Genomic DNA, 21,337 nt, shown 5'->3' on the forward strand with positions numbered 1-21,337 from the left:
GGAAATCCTGTTACCATTTGCAGAGGGCCCCTCAAAGTTAAGATAATTTCATGTTTTGTTCAGTTAATTTCTGTCTAGTAATTTACAGTTAACTGAAACATTAAGCAAACATAAAATCAGTAAGAAGAAGACAAGGCAACATTATTCAGGGTCTCCAGCAATGACCTCAAACCTCCTGATACACAGTATATGAATACATTAAAAAGAAAATCTTTTTTATTAAAAAAGAATGGCCGTTTTATTTTGTTGAAAAAACATCCATCATACAGTGCAAACATTTCTTTGGTGAACATACTGCTTTACAATACCAAACAAAGGCATTCTGCTGTTCATTTTCAGTGATAATAAGTACATAAATTAAACCAGTTTTGCACCATTGTGTAAATGTTGACAAATCAACTTCATCCAAGAAATGCATTGTACTATGTTATTACACAATTAGTAATGACAGAAAGCAGTGTGTGTGCTTACATACCAAGTCTAGAGATAAAGCTCTTTTGTGGTTTAAAGCAGAGTGACTTTTTGTTCCAGTTGGACCAATGTCAGTATAGCACTGATACAATTACTTGGTACTACATTTTTCCTACTGGAGAAAATGGAAATTGTTTTCTAATCCATGTAATTTAGTGAAACAGTTATAAAACACTAAGCTCTTTATTTATACAGTTGTACAGTACCAGCTCGTAAACTCTAAGCCTACATAAAATACACTTAATGACTCTTGTCATGGTTTCTAGAGTTTATTTTTTTTTCTCAAAGTACTCCTTAAGATACAGAAAATTTAATTTTCCCCCAAATACTCTCATGGGTATATAGAATGCAAATGTTTGGAACTAAAAAACACAGGTGAGAGAAGAAAATGGTGGAATAATGGATAGGGGCAAGAACAAACTTTCTGCCCCTAGATCACACATAATATTTTCAATTAAAATATTTATCAGGTGAAAATGGCCTGGAACAATACTGCTGGAAAAAAAAAACAGCAAGGCAGGTTTAGCATTTCTAAGTCAGTAAATGTATATAGAATGGATAGATAGAACCAAGACTTAAGGAACTACATGAAGTATTGGGGATAAGCAGTCAAGACTATAGGAGGCTAAACTTACTAGATCATGATGAAATTAGGTGGCAACTGGGAATGCTGGAGGCAAGAACAAGATAATTAGTAAATGGAGATAGAGGCAACTTGGATAAAGGAAAGCCAACAAGAATTATTCAGAGATTCAGTAGACAAATGTATGGAGATAGGGATACTTTTAATGTACACAGGAAACTGGGATATGGAAAAGAACTACTAGAAATAAAGATCCAGTGGAGCAACTGGAGCATGAATAAACTGGCAATAGTAGTAGAAATCAAAAGAACAAAGTATAAAAAAATCTGAAATGAGACTGCAGGAGATATGTGAATAGAAACTGTGAAAGGGGGTGTACCGGTGGAAAAGAAATAGTACTGAGAAAGGTAAAAGTGGTATTATAAATTGATTTCCATGCTAAAACTTAGGAAATATAAATTTCTCAACAATGAGAAAGGTTGAAACTTTACATATTATGTAGAAGCTTGAAACAGTTGCATTAAGTAGGCAAAGACAAAAAGTAGGTAGAATGGGGCAAATTAGTGGATGAAGAAACAAGTGCTTTGGAAAAATCCATCATACATGAAGTTAGTTTTTGTGTGTGTGTGGGGGGTGTAAAAAGAGTACAGACAGGTTAGACACCACGTGACATCTCACTCTGGACAAGACATACAAAGCTGTGTTAAATTAACTTAGAACATGGTGAAATAACCAATGTGACTGTGCCTGTACTGAGAAATTTAATACCTGTTGCTATATAAGGAGGCATAGGCAAATCTGGAAGGAAGCTGGGCAGTCCATTAGCTTTCATGAGCTGATACCAATACCAAAGGCAATAAAACAAAAATAAAAAGAGAATAGTATGTAACTTTACAGTGAAAGATCACACACTATATATCCCAAATCACCTGCATCAAAGTCTTTCTGAATACAGCAGATATTCTCAAAGTTGGATTAGAGAAATGTATTTCAACAAGACTCTGACTAATGTGACGGTGGGGCTGTCATAACCATTAAAGCCACATAATCAAAGAAATAGCAGATGCAGAAGGGAAAAGCTGATAAACTGATACATGGAAGGCACTGCTTTCAAAGACAGAAGTCTAGGTAAATAAAAACAGTCATTTATAAGTCAGACTACTTCAGTAAGGCACATACACTGCAGGCATACAGGGAATGCTGTCAGGTGATGGACAGGGGTTAGGAAATGGTTGTACTTAGACTTAAAGTGAACAGAATGGACAGAAAAAGAAGCAAGGCAGATGAGTTTGGCAAAGTGTAATGGAGACGGAGTAAAAGAGAGTGGAAAAGACTACAGAATATTATGGAAAGGATGGGAATACTGAGTTAAGGCTGGAGTCAGAAGCAGGAGGCCCCTGGCTGGCAGCTACAGTACAGTGGTAAGTAGATGGAAGAAAAAATGGTGATGTTGACTTCAAAATAGGATTAGTACATGGATAAATGAGAAACACATACTCACAGAGTACCCAAGTCTTCTTTTCATGGGAAGTACATGTAGCTTTAATAAAGGACAGAGAGGAACACAGCATAAGACAAGGCAAGCAGTCTTTAAAATCATTTTAGAAGCTACAACTCAGACTGTGGCTGTGCCTGTTTAAATGATTACATTTACCGTTTGCACAAAGATGCACACAAAGTAAGAGTGATAGCACCGCTGACATGCATGGATGCATCGGCACCTCTTCTACAGTACAGTGTCAGTCCTACCCCCTAATAGCTGCCAAATCCACTGCACCATAGCCACAGTTTGCCTGTACCAAAATCAGAACAGACATCTTCCAAATTATGGGGAGGAAGGCCCTGCAAGGATCTTCTGCAATGAAGCTCTCTGACATGGCCAGTTGTTTAAGTAAGAAACACTAACAGAATCCTTTCCTGCACAGTTTCTGTCAACAATGACAAAACGGTGGTGAACAATTTGGGGACAGAAGACAAGCCAAAGAGCAACCTGTACAGGAAGTGGTGCTGGTCTAAGAATAAGTGGAAGAAACTTCACTGGATTCCTCAAATCCTAATGCACTATAAGAAATCCGTTTTGTCCAGCAACAACATGTGGAGTACCTAGACAGGATTGTCTCGACAATCATTATTAAGAACTTGATGAACGTGTTTGTTGGAAGTCACTATTATTTATAATGGGGCTGTATTCGTATTGTCTTTGTAATGAGGAATAGATGGCAATAAACCACCCCTTCTCATTCTGAAAGCATAGGTTCATAGGTAGGTACTAGGCTATTGGCCCCAGGGCCTATATAAGCCTAGCCAAACTGCACCCTGTCTTTTTCCACCCAAGAAAATTACCTTCCCGTGCCCCTGTCAAGCAGAGCCACAGACGCAATCCCCGGGCTGAACCTCCCATCCAATCACCAAGATCTTTCTTGAAGAGTGCCAATGAGGAGCTCCGCCTGACATAAATAGGCAGCTTGTTCCAGAGCATGGGAAGTCTCTGGGACAGGAATCCATCCCTCCAGCATGTCCTGTGATGAAAAGGATCCACCTGCTCTTTATAGATCTGTTCTAGGAATTCCTTGGAAAGTGCCTGAAACTGGAGTGTTGCTCTTGATGGCTAGGGGGTCCTATGAGCTCTGACTTGTTACGGGCTTCTGTGAATACATTCAAAACATTGAATGTGAATACATTCAAAACTCATTTTTCTTTGAAACAGTTCTTTAATTTGTAACACACTTACAAGACAAACCTGATAAGGATGGCTATGGCTTGTAGTGAGGACTACAGCAGCACCCCCTTTAAAAGTAGCACTAGAAGAGGAACATTGGAGACCTAGGCAAGGAAACACTGCCAGATACTATGATTGTTTAAAAGTCCCTTCCTCTCTATGTGCACTAGCATACAAAAAAAAAAAGCCGGGTGGGCACCGTATCTTGTTTGACTGACAGATGAGCTTTCCTCAATAGTCTCTTGAGAAGCTTACCCCTCCTTAAGAATGTGGTATCCTATATGAATTGATGAGCATCGTCTTAAAAAGCACACAAACACACCAAAGGACACTGCCTTTGGCTCCAAGCCAGCAAAATTAAAAGAATAACAGGCAATGTGGGCACACAATGAAGACAGCATACAGACAGTCTTTTTCAGAAATTACTTAAACGCAGAAACATGGAGGTTTATCACCTTTTACAATGTGTAAAGTATGAGGAAGTACTAGAACTTGGAAAGGTGGGCAGATAATGCATTACCCTAAAGCATATAACAGCACATCAGACCATCTTCTTACCAAACCAGTCCACTGCTTTAAAATTTTTGTCTGGTTGAAGAATGGTAAGATACTGTGGTCTTTGTTGCCTGTGTTATGCCAAAGAGGTAACAGAGTAAACTGCCACGAGCTGTCTGAAAAGTAAGCATGTCACTCACTTCTAGGCTTGAGCAGAGCACCTATCTTTTTTGGGACTGAGAAACCAGTGTCTGAGAGCTTTCAGGTCACAAATGCTACATCCTTCAAGATAGGCTCTGAGGGATGGATGACCCGAGGTTTCTCATTTTTCTTTCCAAAATACTGGTTTAACCTTTTCTACTGCATAAGAAGAGGCTTCACAATCAGTCCAATGAGGATTTCATGAGCCTGAAAGTTTCCCTAAATAAAGTGTCATCAAGAACAGTACTAAGACTAGGAGAAGACTCAATATTCTTATCAAAATCTAAGAGACCATGAGGTACCTTGATCCAGTCCACTTCCCCTGACCAAAATGATTCACAGCTAGAGAAAGACATTCTCTTAGTGTCCGTTCTCCCTCTTCCACTGGCAAGTAGGCTTGCAGCCCTCTCAAACCTACCTCAGGCACAAGCTGAGAAACACACGTTTATGCCTGGGCAGAAAGCAGATCCTACATAAAGAAAATTGCTCAGTGAGAGCAGAATTATTGTGCAACACACATATGTAAGGTTATGTGCTCTTGGTCAAATCTCACTAAGCATAAAACACTGATCATTCATTCAATAAGAAAGCAACTCAGAAAATCTGATCGATGTGGTAAGTCCTATGTAAGCCTGCTTAACTTTCAGTGGCAAATCTTCCCTGGGGAAGTGAAAGGAGTAGTTCCTCCAGACCTGAGATCTGCTTTAAAGAACAATCCAGGAGTCTCAATGGCCTGTTTCTCACAAGACAACTGACTATCTCTTGAACCCAAGGCCTCAGTCCCAAAACAGGTTGAAAATAAGTACCTCTCTTACTGTGTTCATGATCACCAGCCAATGATGAGTGTCAACTCAAAAGGGTGTTGGCTTTCAAAATGATGGGTCTATAAACTGAAGAAGTCTCTGACAACTGAAATGACTTCTTGAAATCCTTGTCTTCTCTCTATCCTGTCTCCTGCCGGGGCCACACATGAGACCCTCCTGCTGATTCCAGTGACGGGTCTTCTCGAAAGCAGCCTCCCCATAGGCTGTTAGGAAAGGCTTTCACCTTTTCTGTTTGCCTGCACTGAATGGTCAGGTTGAAGATTTGGCACTCTGGATAACGCTGTACATGTTGCTGCTTCCTTATACACAAAAGGCAGTTCCTGTTTAGGTTCTGGTTGGGAAATTTTGACTGTAGGCACACCTGAAAGGCTCCAAATTTTTTTTTTATTTTTTAACACTTTAAATAGGAACTCTATTATGAGTCAGACTTGAACTGAGAACTGTACTACTAACAGTTACAAAGAATGGGAGTGTGAGACCAGGTACACCCCCCTGAATGTAACATGCTGATGCTACTAAGTGCATATGGGTACTGTACATATCTTACATAAAACAGCTTCAGGTCTTTGAACAACTTTGCCAAAAAAAGGAAATGATAAGCGAGATTCCAGCCATCATCCACCACAGAGGGCCATTCAAATGTTTTCTGAAATTTAAAGTTCTTAACTGTGGAACCTTTCAAAACATTACACTAATTATTTGAATTTTAGAAAAAAAACATGTCATTTGCAGAGAATTTCAGCCTAATTAGGTGGATTGTTTCTGCCTAACTAACACTTTTACTCCCCAGCCCAACACTGTAGCACCAAACACTGTTTACAAGACTCCATTTTAAAGCAACAGTATAAACTAACAGTAAGAATTACAACATTTCATACGTATCAATGTGCTGTACTTTAATTCCAAGCTTGAAAGATACCCACTCACCTTATTTTATCTGCACCTTTTTACTTTTTTAAGATGGAAAATTTTTCAGTGTTTCACTATAGCTTTCTCCTTGTTTCTATTCATACTTTAATTGCATTTGAATGCCATTTTTCTTAGCATCATCAGGTATGTGATGACTGAAAATGGACTATTAATAAGTGTGAAAAAGTGTTACTATCTATGATCGTATGACTGAGCTGATACATGGTCATGACCCAGTATAACATCAATGCTGATTTTAGCACTTCAAAATCAATGATTAGTTATAATAAAATAAAGAGGAAAAATGGTTTAACAAATTAAAAAAACAGGCATGATGGTGCAGCGGAAGCATTCCCCTCTATGATGCTGATGTTGGCAGCCAAGGGCTAACCTGAGAGATAAGCAGACTGTTAGGATGGGGATCAAGTGTCATTTGCTGGTTCTCCTCTCCTTTCCTACATGATAATGGAGGTATTTAGTGTCATACTAAATTCTCTGGCGTGCTCCTGAATACTACTTTTAAATAACCTAAGGATGCATTGGAGTTTGACAGTACTTTTATGGAGGCACTCATCATGTCAATGTGCATTAACAATGAAATGAAATAGTTAGGTCATACAAAGAATATATATTTTTTTATAATTGCTAATGTTAATCTATGCATGTATGAGACAAATAGATGGAGAGAGACAGACAGGAGACTGTGTGTGTGTGTATGCGCACGTGTGCGCACATGCGAGAGAGACAAAGAGAGCAAGCAGATTGGAAAAATAATGAGTCCAGGCTTCTAGACACCAAGACAATTAGGAAGATAAGGAAGCATTGAAAACACTCACCCTTATTTGCACTCCCTACTGTACTTGTTACTTTCAGCAAAATTATTTATCATTATTTTATATGGACATGGATTAAGATCTGAATAAAAAAAATGGACTAAGTGTAAAGTCTTTCCCCCCCCAGACAATGGGATATGTGGTGTAGAAGTCTAGTGATGACTCTACTCCAGTTAGCCTAAGTATGATTACTGACCGGGTTTCTGGAGGTGCCAGCCAGGGAGAGACAGAAGAGAGCGGCAGCTGCCAGTTTACTCATTTTGGAGTAGTAGCAGGGAGCTGTCTGAGTCCCACAGCAAAAGCACCATCTGCAGGAAAGCCCACAAGTGCAGCCTATGCTAAAGGTATTCTGGAGAGTGCAAGTCCAACAGGAAGTCCACAGCAATTCAGCTGAGCATTATGTGGGTGTGCCGACAAGCTTCCACAACAGCTCCGCACAGTGGGCATTGAGTGGTGCAGTCAAGATAATAATGCAGGCGATAGGATGCACACAAAATATCTCCTAATGAATGTTACACTCTGACTAATAGTGGAGGAGATAGAATGCATACTCTCCTAATTTCTACTAAATGATGCCTTCCTAAGATGTCAGGAGTCTTAGAAAAAGAACAAACAGGCAAATAGTAGATGAAAGCTTGATTTTCAAGGGAAGAATAGAAAATGTCTTTATGCATGCATTGCCTACTTCTTTTGACAAAGTGCGCTTCATTCTTCTACAACCAATATATTGGACATTATCAATATTACAAACCAAATAAATACTACTCTCTACATAAAAAACAGCTATATACTGGTGCCCCCTAATATAAAATGTAATTTTCCTGAAATACAAAGTTAAGAACATTATATTTTTATCACTGTTCCAAGAATACCTTTAACATAATTCTATAAAGATTAAATGCCAGTGTCGCTATGGGTAACTGATAACATGTGACCTGCTTCATGTAATAATGGCTTTGTTGTACTCGGGTACGAATAACAAAACAGTGCATCTGTAATATACGTTATAATTTGCAACACTTTTTTTTGCCTTCTACGTAGTGTGCTGTCCAAAGAAAAGCAGCACAAATGACAAAGTTAGGCATGAGGTATGATGTTTTTTTAAAACAGGTTATCAGTCTAGACCTGTATGAATGCTACACAGTAAGAAAAATATAATGTTTTCTGTTGAAAATATTTACATTTGGATACACAATATGGTACAAGTGTCTGAAAAATAGGTTCATAGTACAATGATATGGTTACTATTAAAACAGTCACAGAATTATTTTCTGTTAAACAAGAAGTGAAAAAGAAATGCAAAATACCTTTATGGCAGTACTGTGGACAGTGCTGTCAAAAGAGTAGTCATGCCATGGTCTTTTGTTTTCCGAAAATGGCAGACAAAACTATGAAGGGATAAATAACCAGTGCTACAGGCTAGTGAAACAGCAAGTCTTCTGATACCCTTTCAACACCAGCAGATATCAAATGCAATCAGCAGGCACCTCATACAGAAGTCAGAAACAAACAGCATTTCACATTATCTCCATAACGGGGGCACAGCACCTCCAAGAAGGCCTGTAGTTATGAGCACCTCTAATAACATAAGAGTTAAAAATCATGTATTAGGCATTAAAAAAAAAAAAGTTTCATAACATGTTTTCAGACTGTTTTAAAAATGACATCTGAATGAAAATGAGAGGTTACATGTGTCTCAATTAAAACAAAACATGATCCTTGCTTCATTATCAGTGATAACATCACACACTTCCACAGTTATTTCTGCTATACTGATAGATATATAAAAAAGATACAGGTAGCACCAGTTTCAGTACAGCCAACCTGAGAAGCTTAATGCCAGTAAACCATGGCAGATATTATTGTTATTTTCATGTTTATTTCCCTTTCAACATTATTATAGCTGGCATGGCCTCCTTACTGAATAAACCTTAAAATACCAGCCATCCAGCTTGTTGCTCATGTTAATATGGCGTTTTGCTTTGAAATTTATGGTGCCTGGCAAAAGCTATACCCTGCTAATGCTTGAAACCTGGAGTACCGTGTACTATAGTGACTGGTCATCAGAGGGCAGTTCTTAAAATGTCGGGAAATGTGTGTTGACAAGCTGGAGTTCACTCAGTGTGCAGGCCATCTAGTGCCTTACTGCTTCTTCATCTTTCTTCTTCTTCTCACAGACAGGACAACAGACTCCTTCAACTTTCACTGGTTTTAAACAGTCAGATGGTGAGCATGTCTCTATAAAACAGGTAACCTGGCCATCCTGAGGAGGAAGAGAAGGAGCAAAAGTCAGACTAGACATACATGAATGGCAGTTTCAGACATACTATCAGTATCTTACTGTATCGAACCAAATGTTACAAAATTGAAACTGTAAATTCTGAACAATAACAGCAAGCATAGAAATAATAAGTCTTTAAAAATACAGTACAATTTTTTTTTTTTTTTAGCATTTGTACTTTAGTTCAAAACTGGAACTACTCAACAGGCAAGATAAAAAAGGCATTTGGTCCTTTCACAATTACATAAGCTTGTGTCTTTCGGCTTTTCCCAGTTAGGGGTCGCCACAGCGGAACTCCGGTCCACTAATGATTAGTAGTGGATTTTTATGTACTGGGTTACCAGCCCTGACGCATAACCTTCAATGAAGGCACGCTCCATTCACGTATGCCTCCACACAGAAGACGCTCTAGCTGAGAATCGAACGGGACAACGTCTTGCAATGAGGCGACAACGCTACCGCAGCACCACCACTGCAGTCTTCACAATTAATTACTAATCCAGACGACATTAACATCATCTGCTGCAAAAGTAAAGGATTACTTGTTCTGAGCAGAAGTACAAAACAGAAAGTCTTAAAAACACAACCAACTTCAAGAATTAGCACCACCATAAAACCTACATCCATGAAATTTTGCAGTGTTGAATTTACTTGGATGCGAAATTCCAAAATCTGAATATCTGATGATGCAAAAATGTTCACTTATGTTCCTCGTAAAACTATCACTTGAACATGAGAAAGACAATGACTTGTCTGACAGTTTGTCAAATGTGGACATCGTGTGATACTGCTAGTAAGGTAAGGTCACTAACTAGTACACATAATGAATGAACCAACCAGTTAGTACCTGATCCACAGGACTATCACTGTGATTTCTTCACCTGAAAATGCCACTGAAGGTGAGTTGTTATAATTCAACATACTTTTTACATTTCAAAAAAAACTGTAATTATTTATTTCATGTCTTTCATGCATCAGTTCTTAATACATGAAATAAATAGTTATTAATACATGTCACTATTTATTTTGTGTTAAGAATTAATAATTCAATAAATGTGTTTAAAAAAGGACTCAATAAGTGTGACGTATCACATGGGTGTTATGCCTGCCCAGTGTCTGACAATTTGTTATCAGGATGGTGGGCTTTAGACATTTTTACAAACCTTTTTCTATTTTTCCAAGATTTTCTTTTATGGGTTGTAGATGACCTGTTTTTAAAGTGGAAGGGATCTACGGATGAGTACCACTTTTTTGGAATTTACCCTAGTATCCCTCGGATTACATGTAGATTTTTAGCTATTTCATTGCATATGGATGCTGGTTTTAAAAGGTTTATGAGCTGCATGGTCTTGAGATTTTGGAATTCGATATTTCGGGGTTTCGGGATTATGTGGTGAACACATATATACATACACACACACGTGTGTGTGTGTGTGTGTGTGTGTGTGTGTGTGTGTGTGTGTGTGTGTGTGTATATATATATATATATATATATATATATATATATGTGTGTGTGTGTGTGTGTGTGTATATATATATATATATATGTATATATATGTGTGTGTGTGTGTCTGTGTGTGTGTACATATATATATATATATATATGTGTGTGTGTGATTGTGTGTGTGTATATATATATATATATATATATATATATACACATACATACATAAATATATATATATATATATATGTATATATATATATATGTGTGTGTGTGTGTGTGTGTGTGTGTGTATATATATATATATATATATATATATTCATATATATATATATATATATATATATATATATATATATATTTTTTCATATATATATATATATATATATATATATATATATATATATATATATATATATATATAAACAATAACTTTCTTGGGTGGCGTAAGCTATGGAACCTTGCTGGCTAGGCTTACATAGGCCCTTGGGCTGATAGCCTAGTACCTAACTATGAAGTATGTTTACTTTAGCAGCAGTCATCTAGGGTGGATTATAAATAATACATCAAAAGGACAAATGGTTAGGGTATCTTGTCTAACTACTGATGACACAATTTTCAGGTTAGAGCTTAAATACATTATACAAATATTTTCATAAAGAGGTTACAATATTAATAATTTGGGTGAGGTTGCTAATGATATCATTATCAGAAGATATTATTTTTCCTTCCATTTTAGTAGCTGGATATAATTGTACTGGCCATAATAATTCTGATTCCTTTACACTTTCCTTCAGTTTAAAAATGTTACTTAATTGTATGAACATAAAAGGGTACATATTACATAAGGGGAAAATTTTAAAATGTAACAGTGAATTGTTTTCAGTAGTTGGTGACAGACATTTTCCATATAAAAAGGAATTAAACTTAAATAGTTACTACAGACTGATAGTACAAATATTAACCTGGTGCCTATAAATGAGCCCAAAGGGACTTGTGTAAATGTTGTAGATGCATTTATGATGAGTCCTACATATTTTTACAACACCTTAATAAAGTTATATATTGTAAGGCATGCTACAATTTTAACTTGCATTGCAACTTGTTCAGGATGTAGCCTTTTATGTTGGTATGACAACTAGAAAGCTATCTACAAGGATTTGGGAGCATGTATATGCTAATAGGCAGAAAAATCCCACTAATGCTTCAGCAAAACACACTCTACAGTTTGTGAAGTTAAAAAGAATAAGTTTTCTTTCAGTGTTACAGATCATGAACTGTGTGATAATGGGGTGGGAGTGGGGTGGTAATTTTAAGAACAGGTAAGAAAAACATGAGGCAAGGTGGCAAATTAATTTGTGCCCTAATATATATATATCTTGGAATTAATTAATTAATCCATTAATATAAAATGTTTTTTAAAGGAGAAAACAATTATCAACAAATAATAAGTGATCTAATTGTATTTACTTATTTTATTTATTTTATTACTGTTTAAAATAGGATTTGGTTTGAGGTTTAGCTGCAGTTAAACTATTCCAGGCTCCACGAAGTCTGCACTTCAGTTTTTCCCTTGAAACTTGAAACACTTCAACCCAGCACTAGAAATAAGGCAATTTAAGACCGGCACTTACTAAAACTCACTAAAACTAGCACTAGCTTACAGCTTGCACTTCAGCCCTAAACTCAGGAAGTATAAGGCTCTTTACTCATCCAATCAGCAATACAGTCCCAACCAGCTATTCAGGCATGTTCAAGGGACAGCTTCAGGTGTGCTCTTCGGTCCAGCTGGTGAATCTGGGCATCCTGACGCAATGTTACAATTGCCTCATGTACACAGACAACCCCCTCCTCCTCCCAACCAACACAAACATATGTGAGAGATGCAGCTACACAGCCAAACTGGAGGCTAAGCTCTCTCAACCCACGACTGGATCAACCAGTCACAAGGAGAAGGGCAACACTAGCACCACATTACCAAACTCACATAGACCAGCCATAGCTGCACCAGAAAACAACTCTCAGAAACACGCAAAAACATACTCGGAGGCTCTAAATAAGAACCTTCCTAAACAACAGAGACCTCCTCAGCATACACCCAAGCAACCCCCACCCCACAACAAAAACCAGGTAACACATATGTCACAACGTCAGTGTGCCAAGCAAAAATAGCCCCTAAGGCTAAATAACACACCTAACACACTAGTAATCGGTGATTCTATCATCAGGCACACAGACGTCCCACTCACTAGACTGAACAAGGAAAAGGTTACCGTAAGCTGCCTGTCGGGTGCCAGAATCCGCCACATAACACATGCACTCAGGTCACTCCACAACAAGTAGAAATATGACTTTGTCATTGTACATGTTGGTGTAAATGACCTGAGACGTACCTCCCTGGACTACATGAAAAGAGACATGGAGGAGCTCTCTGACCATGTAGCCCAGGCTGGTATGACTCTTGACTCTGAGTAGCATCCTGCCCTCACCCAAAATGATGACAGCATATGAAGAAAAAATGATCAGTTTCAACAACTGGTTAAACTACTGCTGTCATTCAAAGGGGATCCAGTACTTGTCAGCCTGGGACGACAGGCTTGACAAGCCAAGTTGCTTCGCCAGAGACGGCTTGCACCTGTCGCCCCTGGGCTTTTGAATACTGCCCAAGACTCTTGCCGCCCCAATACTGCCTTTTTTAGGCAAGGCTCAAAAGACAAACCTGCCACTTTTATTGTAATCTGCACGAGTAACTAATCTGTTTGCAGTTAAAGCATTCTGTATCTTTACAAATCTTTATCTGTTTAAAAACTTTCATTTTGTGGCTTTCTCTAGTGCTTTGTAGGCTAATAGCTTTAGTGTCCCCACCCATCCTCCCTGTTGGTGTCTTGTGATGTCCTTCAAGGATGCATCTGCAGTCATAACATATGGGTTGTCCTGCCTCAGGCAGCCCTTCGGTCGGCCGGATTCCAAAGCCTGGGTCTGGCCTCGGCTGATGTCGCACTTTCCCCGACGTCAGAGCGTCTGGGGTATAAAAGCATCAGCCGACGCCATTTTCCTCAGTCTTTCTTGCCGCGCGGTGCCCGAAGCAGAAGCTGTTCGCAAGTGCCGGTCGGTCAGATCCAGTGATTTCAGCTACCGAAGACTTTGAAAAAAGCTAAGTACCCCATTGGGGACTCTTTCTTGCCTCAGCCGATGTCAGACAAAGTAAATAATTGTTTAACTTGTGGGAAACAAATACCTCATAAGGATTTCCATTCTTACTGCCTTCCTTGCTTAAGCCCAGACAACGACGTATCGGCCTGTTTAGCCTGTGCCTCCTTCAACCGACGAACTCTCAGACGTCGGTCGGAGTTTGCAGAGGAATTTTTTGGAGCCGCTTTTGCTTATAAAATGCCGTCGGAGACTCCGACTTCGCATATGGTCAAAAAACGCAAGGAAAAGGACCGACACTCGCGGCCCGCGGTTTCGGCTGAAACCACGGCTAGGCCTACTGCGAGTGTCTCGGTTTCGGCCGAAACCGAGAACTCGGCGATTCCTTCTTCCGAAACCATACTTCCGACCACCGAGGCCCAAGAGGCCCCAGCTGAGTCGGCTTCAGAAATACCTACCGAAGCTAGTGTTCAGGAATTGTCCGACACCATACCTTTGGACATTTCTACCCCTGCACGTGGGGCAGCTAGGCCCCCAGCTTCTATGTCCATTAAGGCCTTTTCTAGGGCTAAAGCTGCCAAACTTTCAAAAGCTTTGCCTGCCAAATCTACATCCCAGAGGCCTTCCTCTAGTTCTCAGATCCTCAGCCTTGCTGAGGACCTTATCTCCTTAATTAGGGGTTCACAACCTCACCCAGACAGGGCCTCTCAACCTCCTCCAGACAAAAGGCCCAGAACTGACCCCTCTGAACCACACTCCTCAGATGATTCCACAGATGGATCTGACTTGTCAGACCACCAGGAAGGGGCTTACTCGCCTTATGAGGATTCAGATGCAGAGGAATCTATCCCTTCGGCCTCCCCTCCTGAAGAGTTTTCCTTTAGGGAGACCTTACACTCCATGAGAGAGCACTTTCAATGGCAAGGTCAGGATTTCTCTGATTCTAGAAAAAGATTAAGGACCTTTTTGCATTTGCCTCAGCATAGGCCCTTAGCTATACCTCCAGTTCTAAATGTAATTGATGATGTGTACAATGATGTCAGTACAGCCCATGATACTCTTCCTCCGGCCCCTGCCAAACCTGACAGATATTACAGGGTCCCGGATTCTCATTTCCATCTGTATAAAGCCCATGCTGCAGACCCAGAAACTATTTCTCAAGGCCCTAAAGGGGTCGCAGCCGCTACTGCCAAAAATCCCCTACCCTCTGAAAGAGAGTCTAGAGCTTTAGAGAGATGGGGAAAGAAGGTGTATACATCTGCAACTCTTTCTGCCAGGGCATTAAACTGTCAATTCCATATGATACAGTACCAAGAGTATTTGTTAGATGAACTGAATAAGAAACTTTCTTCTACTGAACCCTTAGACCGTAAATCCCTTCAGGATTTGGTACATAACTCACAACAGGTTAGTAATCATTTCTTAAAATGTGGCTATGATGCACTGGAGGCTTCATTTAGATCAGCTATGACTGGGGCAGTTATTCGTAGGCATGCCTGGCTGAAGGAGCAATCTTTGCCGGACCATGTCAAAGCTAAACTCCTCGATGCTCCAATGGAGAAACAAAATTTATTTGGCTCCCCTGCACAGGAGATTCTAAAAAAGGTTGAAGAAAAAGCAAAATCTGTGCAAACAGTTAAAGATTTCCTGCAAGTTCAACCACCGAGATTCAGCAGAAACTGGCCTACAAAGAATTGGTCCTTTCCAGACTCTAACAGAGCCCAGAGAGGCAGGAACAGACGCCCTAGAGGCAGAAGTCAATCGAAGGGCTCCTACAGAGGACGTCAGTGGCAGCCTGCCAACCAGAGGAGTAGTGCAACAGCTACAACTACAACCACTACTACAAGACAGACGCAATGACTTGACTCTGATTCCGCCTACCAGGGATCAACTGGAAGCACCCTTGGGCGGAAAGCTGGCTTTATTCTCAAAAAACTGGCATTGCATTACAAAGGATACATGGACATTGCAAATAATAGACAAAGGATACAGGTTTCACTTCCACACTTTGCCAAAAAGAAGCGGAATGCCAAACCTTCCACCAAATCAGAAGGCAGAGGCTTTAAGACAAATCAGCAATTTACTTCAGATGAAAGCTATAGAAAAGGTACCATGTTCAGAACAAGGCCAAGGATTTTACTCCAGACTATTCCTTGTACCAAGAAAAGAAAACCAATGGAGGCCTATTCTCGACCTGTCCGCACTGAACACTTATCTCATTGTGCCAAAATTCAAAATGCTGACCCTACAGCAACTTCTTCCCATGTTGGGCAAGGAGTCTTGGCTGGTGACTCTAGATCTCAAGGAGGCATACCTGCACGTCCCTATCCGACCAAATTGCAGAAGACACCTCAGATTTCTTGCAGGATCAGAGCATTATCAATTCTCAGCATTGCCCTTTGGCTTATCTACTGCGCCCAGAGTATTCACGAAATGCCTGGCATCAGTAATTGCACATTGCAGACTACAGGGAATTCAAATTTATCCATACCTGGACGACTGCCTAATACAAGCGGACAACAAGAAAAAATTGTTAAAGGACTTGGCCTCTGCCATACACCTGCTACAGGCCTTGGGATACACAGTCAACATACAAAAACCGCAAGCAAAGCTGCAAACAAACAAACCACTGAAAAGGAGCAGCAACAAGTAGGAAACGTCCACAAGAAGTACGCCAAGTTACTATAAGGCACAATGACAGATCCAGAATCAACGCAAAGCACAGTAGAACAGTTTTATTTAACGTCTCACAATAAAATTACGTTTTACATGGAAGAGCTCGTGGATCATGTGACCCAGGCAGGTATGACCCTAGCCCTGAGTAGCATCCTGCATTCGCCCAGAATTATAATTATAAAGTATAAAGTATACAGTATAAAGACAAAATGATTGACTTCAACAATTGGCTAAGCTTCTGGTGTCATTCAAAGGGGATCCAGTATTTGTCTGCCTGGGAAGACATGATCGACAAACCATGATGCTTTGTTAGAGATGGTCTGCACCTGTTAACCCTGGGATTCAGGTTACTGGCTAAAGCTCTTGCCACCCCTATAGCGCCTTTTTTAGGCAAGGTTCAAAGGATAAAACCACCACCGTAACAGATACAAGCATGCAAAATCTGAAGGTAATGCTACTCAATGCTAGAAGTCTAAACCTCAAAAATGGAGAACATCGATATCTGTGCAGTGACTGAGACCTGGTTCAAGGCTCCAGACAGCACCCCTGCAATACCAGGCTACAATTCTTAACACAATTTTCGGCCACAAAACCAAGACCGAAACATTAAAGGTGGAGGAGTGTCCATATTCACCAAGGATATTCACACCTCCAGGCTAGTTGCCCAACACAATGCATCTGAAATTCTCCAGGTGCAACTAACACTAGGTAAGACTGCAATCCAAACTGCAGCTTGCTACAGATCCCCCACCATACCCCAAGATTCTCACTACACCTTCCTAAACATACTGGAAAATATTAAGATACAATCACACACCCTAATACTAGGTGATTTCAACTACCCTGCCATTAATTGGGAAAACTATTCGGGTACCAACTCCTTTTCCCAACGGTTCTTGGAATTCATAAATTCCAATGCCCTGGATCAACTAATTCATTGTCCCACCAGGGGCTCCAATATTCTAGACCTGGTCATTACCAACATGGGAGATAGATGCTCCACACCAGTGGTCACCCCCTCATTGGTCAGGTCTGACCATAAGCAAATCACCCTTGACATCCACATCCCACCCCCATCCCCCAGTAAGGAAGCCTCCTTAAAAAACTTCTCCAAAACCAACTTCATGCTACTGAAGTCAGAACTGACAAACTTCACAACACCCACGCAGACAGGATCTGGAAGTTCGACTGCAGAATCCTACACTAAAGCACTGTACGAGCACATCCACTCGTGCATGAATCGTGCCATCCCAAATAGAACCAATATGCTCTTCTCCAAAAAAAGGAAGCCAATCTGGTGAACCCCTGCCATAAACATACTATACAACAGAAGGAAGAAACTGTTGCAGAAAAGAGGAAAATTCCAGGATGCAAAAAACTCCCTCACCAGCCTCAGTAAGAAACTGAGATCCCTCATAAAATCCTCAAAAGCTAGTTACGAAAATAAAATTGCCAAAGATTCCAAAGACAACCACAAGGCATTCTATAGTTATGTCAAGAATCTAAATGGCAATGCTCAGATCTGCTCTGAGGTACAACAGAATGGCATTAAATATACTGATCCCAAGGCTACTGACAATATCTGGCAGATCGATTTAATGCCAACTTCACTCCCCTCTCACCCCCTAAAGGGCCCATCTCAATACCAAAAGATTACCAAATTCCGATAATCACAGCCACACAGGTAGAAACAGCACTCTCCAAAGCTAAGAATACAGCATCCATGGGACCAGATGACATCCCAGGCTGTGAACTACAAAATGAACTGGCACCCCACCTAAGTGTCATGTTTAATCATAGCCTCACCTCAGGCTTCGTGCCCACTGAGTGGCGCACAGCTACAGTTATCCCACTCCACAAGTGAGGATCCACCTTGGATCCCAGGAACTACCGTCCCATCAGTCTGACAAGCCTGATCTGCAAGGGCATGGAACGCATTATCATGGAACTTATAAAGAAAAGACACTGGCAACCTCCAGACACTGGACCCCACCAAGTTTGGGTTTGTGAAGGGTCAGTCTTGTCTCCTGAATCTAATTGACTTCTTCGAATCGGTCTCCAGATCCGTGGACGAGGGTAAGGAGGTCCACAGAGCCTATCTGGACCTCGCCAAGGCATTCAACACCATCCCCCACTCTGGAATCATAGATAAACTTACTAAGCTGGGCATAAATCCCTACGTCACTCAATGGGTTGCCAACTGGCTTACTGACAGAACCCAGACTGTAAAAGTAGCCGACTCCAAATCCAGCTCCAGACAAGTGACAAGTGGAGTACCTCAGGGTTCAGTCCTGGGACCACTCTTGCTTGGCATCTACCTCTCTGAAGTACAGGCCAACACTAAGGGACTCTGGCTAACAAAGTTTGCAGATTACTGCAAACTGGGATCCATTACTGAATCCCCAAATGATGTGGATATTCTACAAAAGGGCCTTACAGAAACAGATGCCTGGTGCCAGAGCCATGGGCTCAAGCTTAATGCCAAGAAATGTAGTCATCCCCTTTGGAAAAAAACATGTACCCATGAACTACCACATAGGTGGCAGGACACTAAACATCGAAAGTGTGATGAGAGACTTAGGGACAAAAGTCGACAGTGGTCTCACTTTCGATAACCACATCGCCACAACAATCAGGAAATCCTTCTACGTGACACACCTCATCACTAAGGGCTTTTCATCGAGAAAAAAGGAGGTCATTGTCCCACTGTACTCATCCTTCATTAGACCCATTATACAATATAATGCCCCATTTGGTATGTACCTCACAAGACACCTGCAACAGCTGGAAAGGCCACAGAAATACCTCACTAAAAGAATAACAGGCCTAAAGCAGATGCCATATGCTGACCGTCTAAAAAAACTCCAGCTATACTCTGTGGCATATCGTCTACTCAGAGGCAATCTCTGCTTAACATACAGGGCCACGTCAAACCCTGAGCTGTTGGACATGCTCCACTTAAAGAAATCCCAATCCCTAAGAGCCACATGCTCCAGGGATCTAAACCTTATCATCACAATGAACAAAACATGCTGGAGGGATAGGTTCCTGACCCAGAGGCTCCCCATACTCTGGAAAAGACTGCCCATACATGTCAAGCAGAGCACCTCATTGGCCCTCTTCAAAAGGAACCTTGATGATTGGATAGGAGATAGGAAATTCACCCAAGGATCATGTCAGTCGCCCTGCTAGACAGGGGCCCAGAGAAGTAAATCTTGTGGGAATAAATTTCCAGGGAATTGTTATGGCTAGGCTTACATAGGCCTTAGGGCCGATAATCTAGTACCAACCTATGAACCTATGAAACAACAATAATAAACACAAACTGAGGGTAATGCTGCTCAACGCCAGAAGTCTAAACCTCAAAATGCACGCACTCAAGGCTCTCCTTAGTATGGAAGAAATTGATGTATGTGCAGTGACATAAACCTGGTTCAAGGCTCCAGAGAGCACCCCGGCACTACCAGGCTATAACTCCTACCATACCTTTAGGTCCCAAAACCAGGACCGGAACACAAAAGGAGGGGGTGTGTCAATATTCATCAAGAACACCCACACCTCCAGGTTAGTAGCACAGTACGTGGAATCTGAAACCATCCAAGTGCAATTGACAGTGGGTAAATTGACTGTTCAATTTATAGCTTGCTACAGATCTCCCACCTTGTCTCAGGACCCTCACGCAGCATTTCTGAGAACATTAGAAAGTATGAAGATTCTACCCAACATCATGCTACTGGGTGACTTCAACTATCCAAACATTGACTGGGAAAACTACTCAAGCTTAAACGCCCTAGCCCAATGCTTCCTTGAGTTTATAAACTCAAACACCCTTGAACAGCTGGTCACCACTCCCACAAGAGGTGACAACATACTGGACGTGGTCATCACCAACATGGAGAACCTATGTTCCACACCTGAGGTAAACTCATCATTGATAAGACCAGATCACAAACTAATCACACTGGACATCCACATCCCGACCCCCCCCCCCCCACCCAGTCAAGGAAATCAAGGTAAGCCAACTTCACACTCCTCAAGACCGAGGTGGGAAGTTTCAAAGCTCCCAATCAAATGGAAAATGATGACCCATCGGCAGAATCCTTTACAAGTGCATTCTATGAACACCTTCAAGAATGCATGGCTGAGCCATCCCAAGTAAAACCAAGACCAACTCCTCAAAAAAGAGGAAGCCAGTCTGGTGGACCCCGGCCATAAAAAAACTTTACAACATAAGAAGGAAACTCCTGCAAGATAGAACAAAATCCCAAAATAAGAAGGCATCTCTGATTAACATCAGTAAAAAACTGCGCTCCCTCATTAAATCATCCAAGGCCAACTTCGAAAGAAAAATAGCCAATGACTCTAAGGATAACCACAAAGCCTTCTTTAACTATGTCAAGAGTCTAGGGGCAAACTCTCAGATATGCTCCGAGCTAGTGCATAATGGCCATAAATACACTGAACCAACCGACATTGCCAACATCCTGGCTGACAAGTTCAGTGCAAACCTCACCCCCCCTCTCCACCAAAGGGGCTAGCACCCATCCCAGAAGAATTTGACACTCCAGATATCTCAGACACACAAGTAAAGACAGCCCTTGCAAAGGCCAAAAACACAGCATCAATGGGACCAGATGCTATCCCAGGTTGTGTCTTAAACGAGCTTCAAAATGAACTAACCCCCCATCTCAAATCACTATTCTAACTTAGCCTCTCTGCAGGCTATGTACCCAAAGAATGGCATACAGCAA

General features: G+C 40.8%; 1 protein-coding gene across 2 annotated transcripts in view; it reads right to left on the reverse strand.

Annotated features, from left to right (window-relative positions):
• Positions 1-212: 212 nt before the first annotated feature.
• Positions 213-21,337, reverse strand: part of PXDN (peroxidasin) — a 2,220,827-nt gene continuing 2,199,702 nt past the window's right edge. For both annotated transcript variants that reach the window (XM_044070259.1, XM_044070249.1), the window contains one exon: positions 213-9,298. In XM_044070259.1, coding sequence (XP_043926194.1) covers positions 9,170-9,298 — 129 coding nt within the window. In that variant the 3' untranslated portion in view covers positions 213-9,169. The remainder of the gene's footprint in view (positions 9,299-21,337) is intronic.

This window comes from Protopterus annectens, chromosome 1.part0 (genome assembly GCF_019279795.1).
Source record: "Protopterus annectens isolate FY-2018-M chromosome 1.part0, PAN1.0, whole genome shotgun sequence".
NCBI classification, from domain to species: Eukaryota; Metazoa; Chordata; order Ceratodontiformes; family Protopteridae; genus Protopterus; species Protopterus annectens.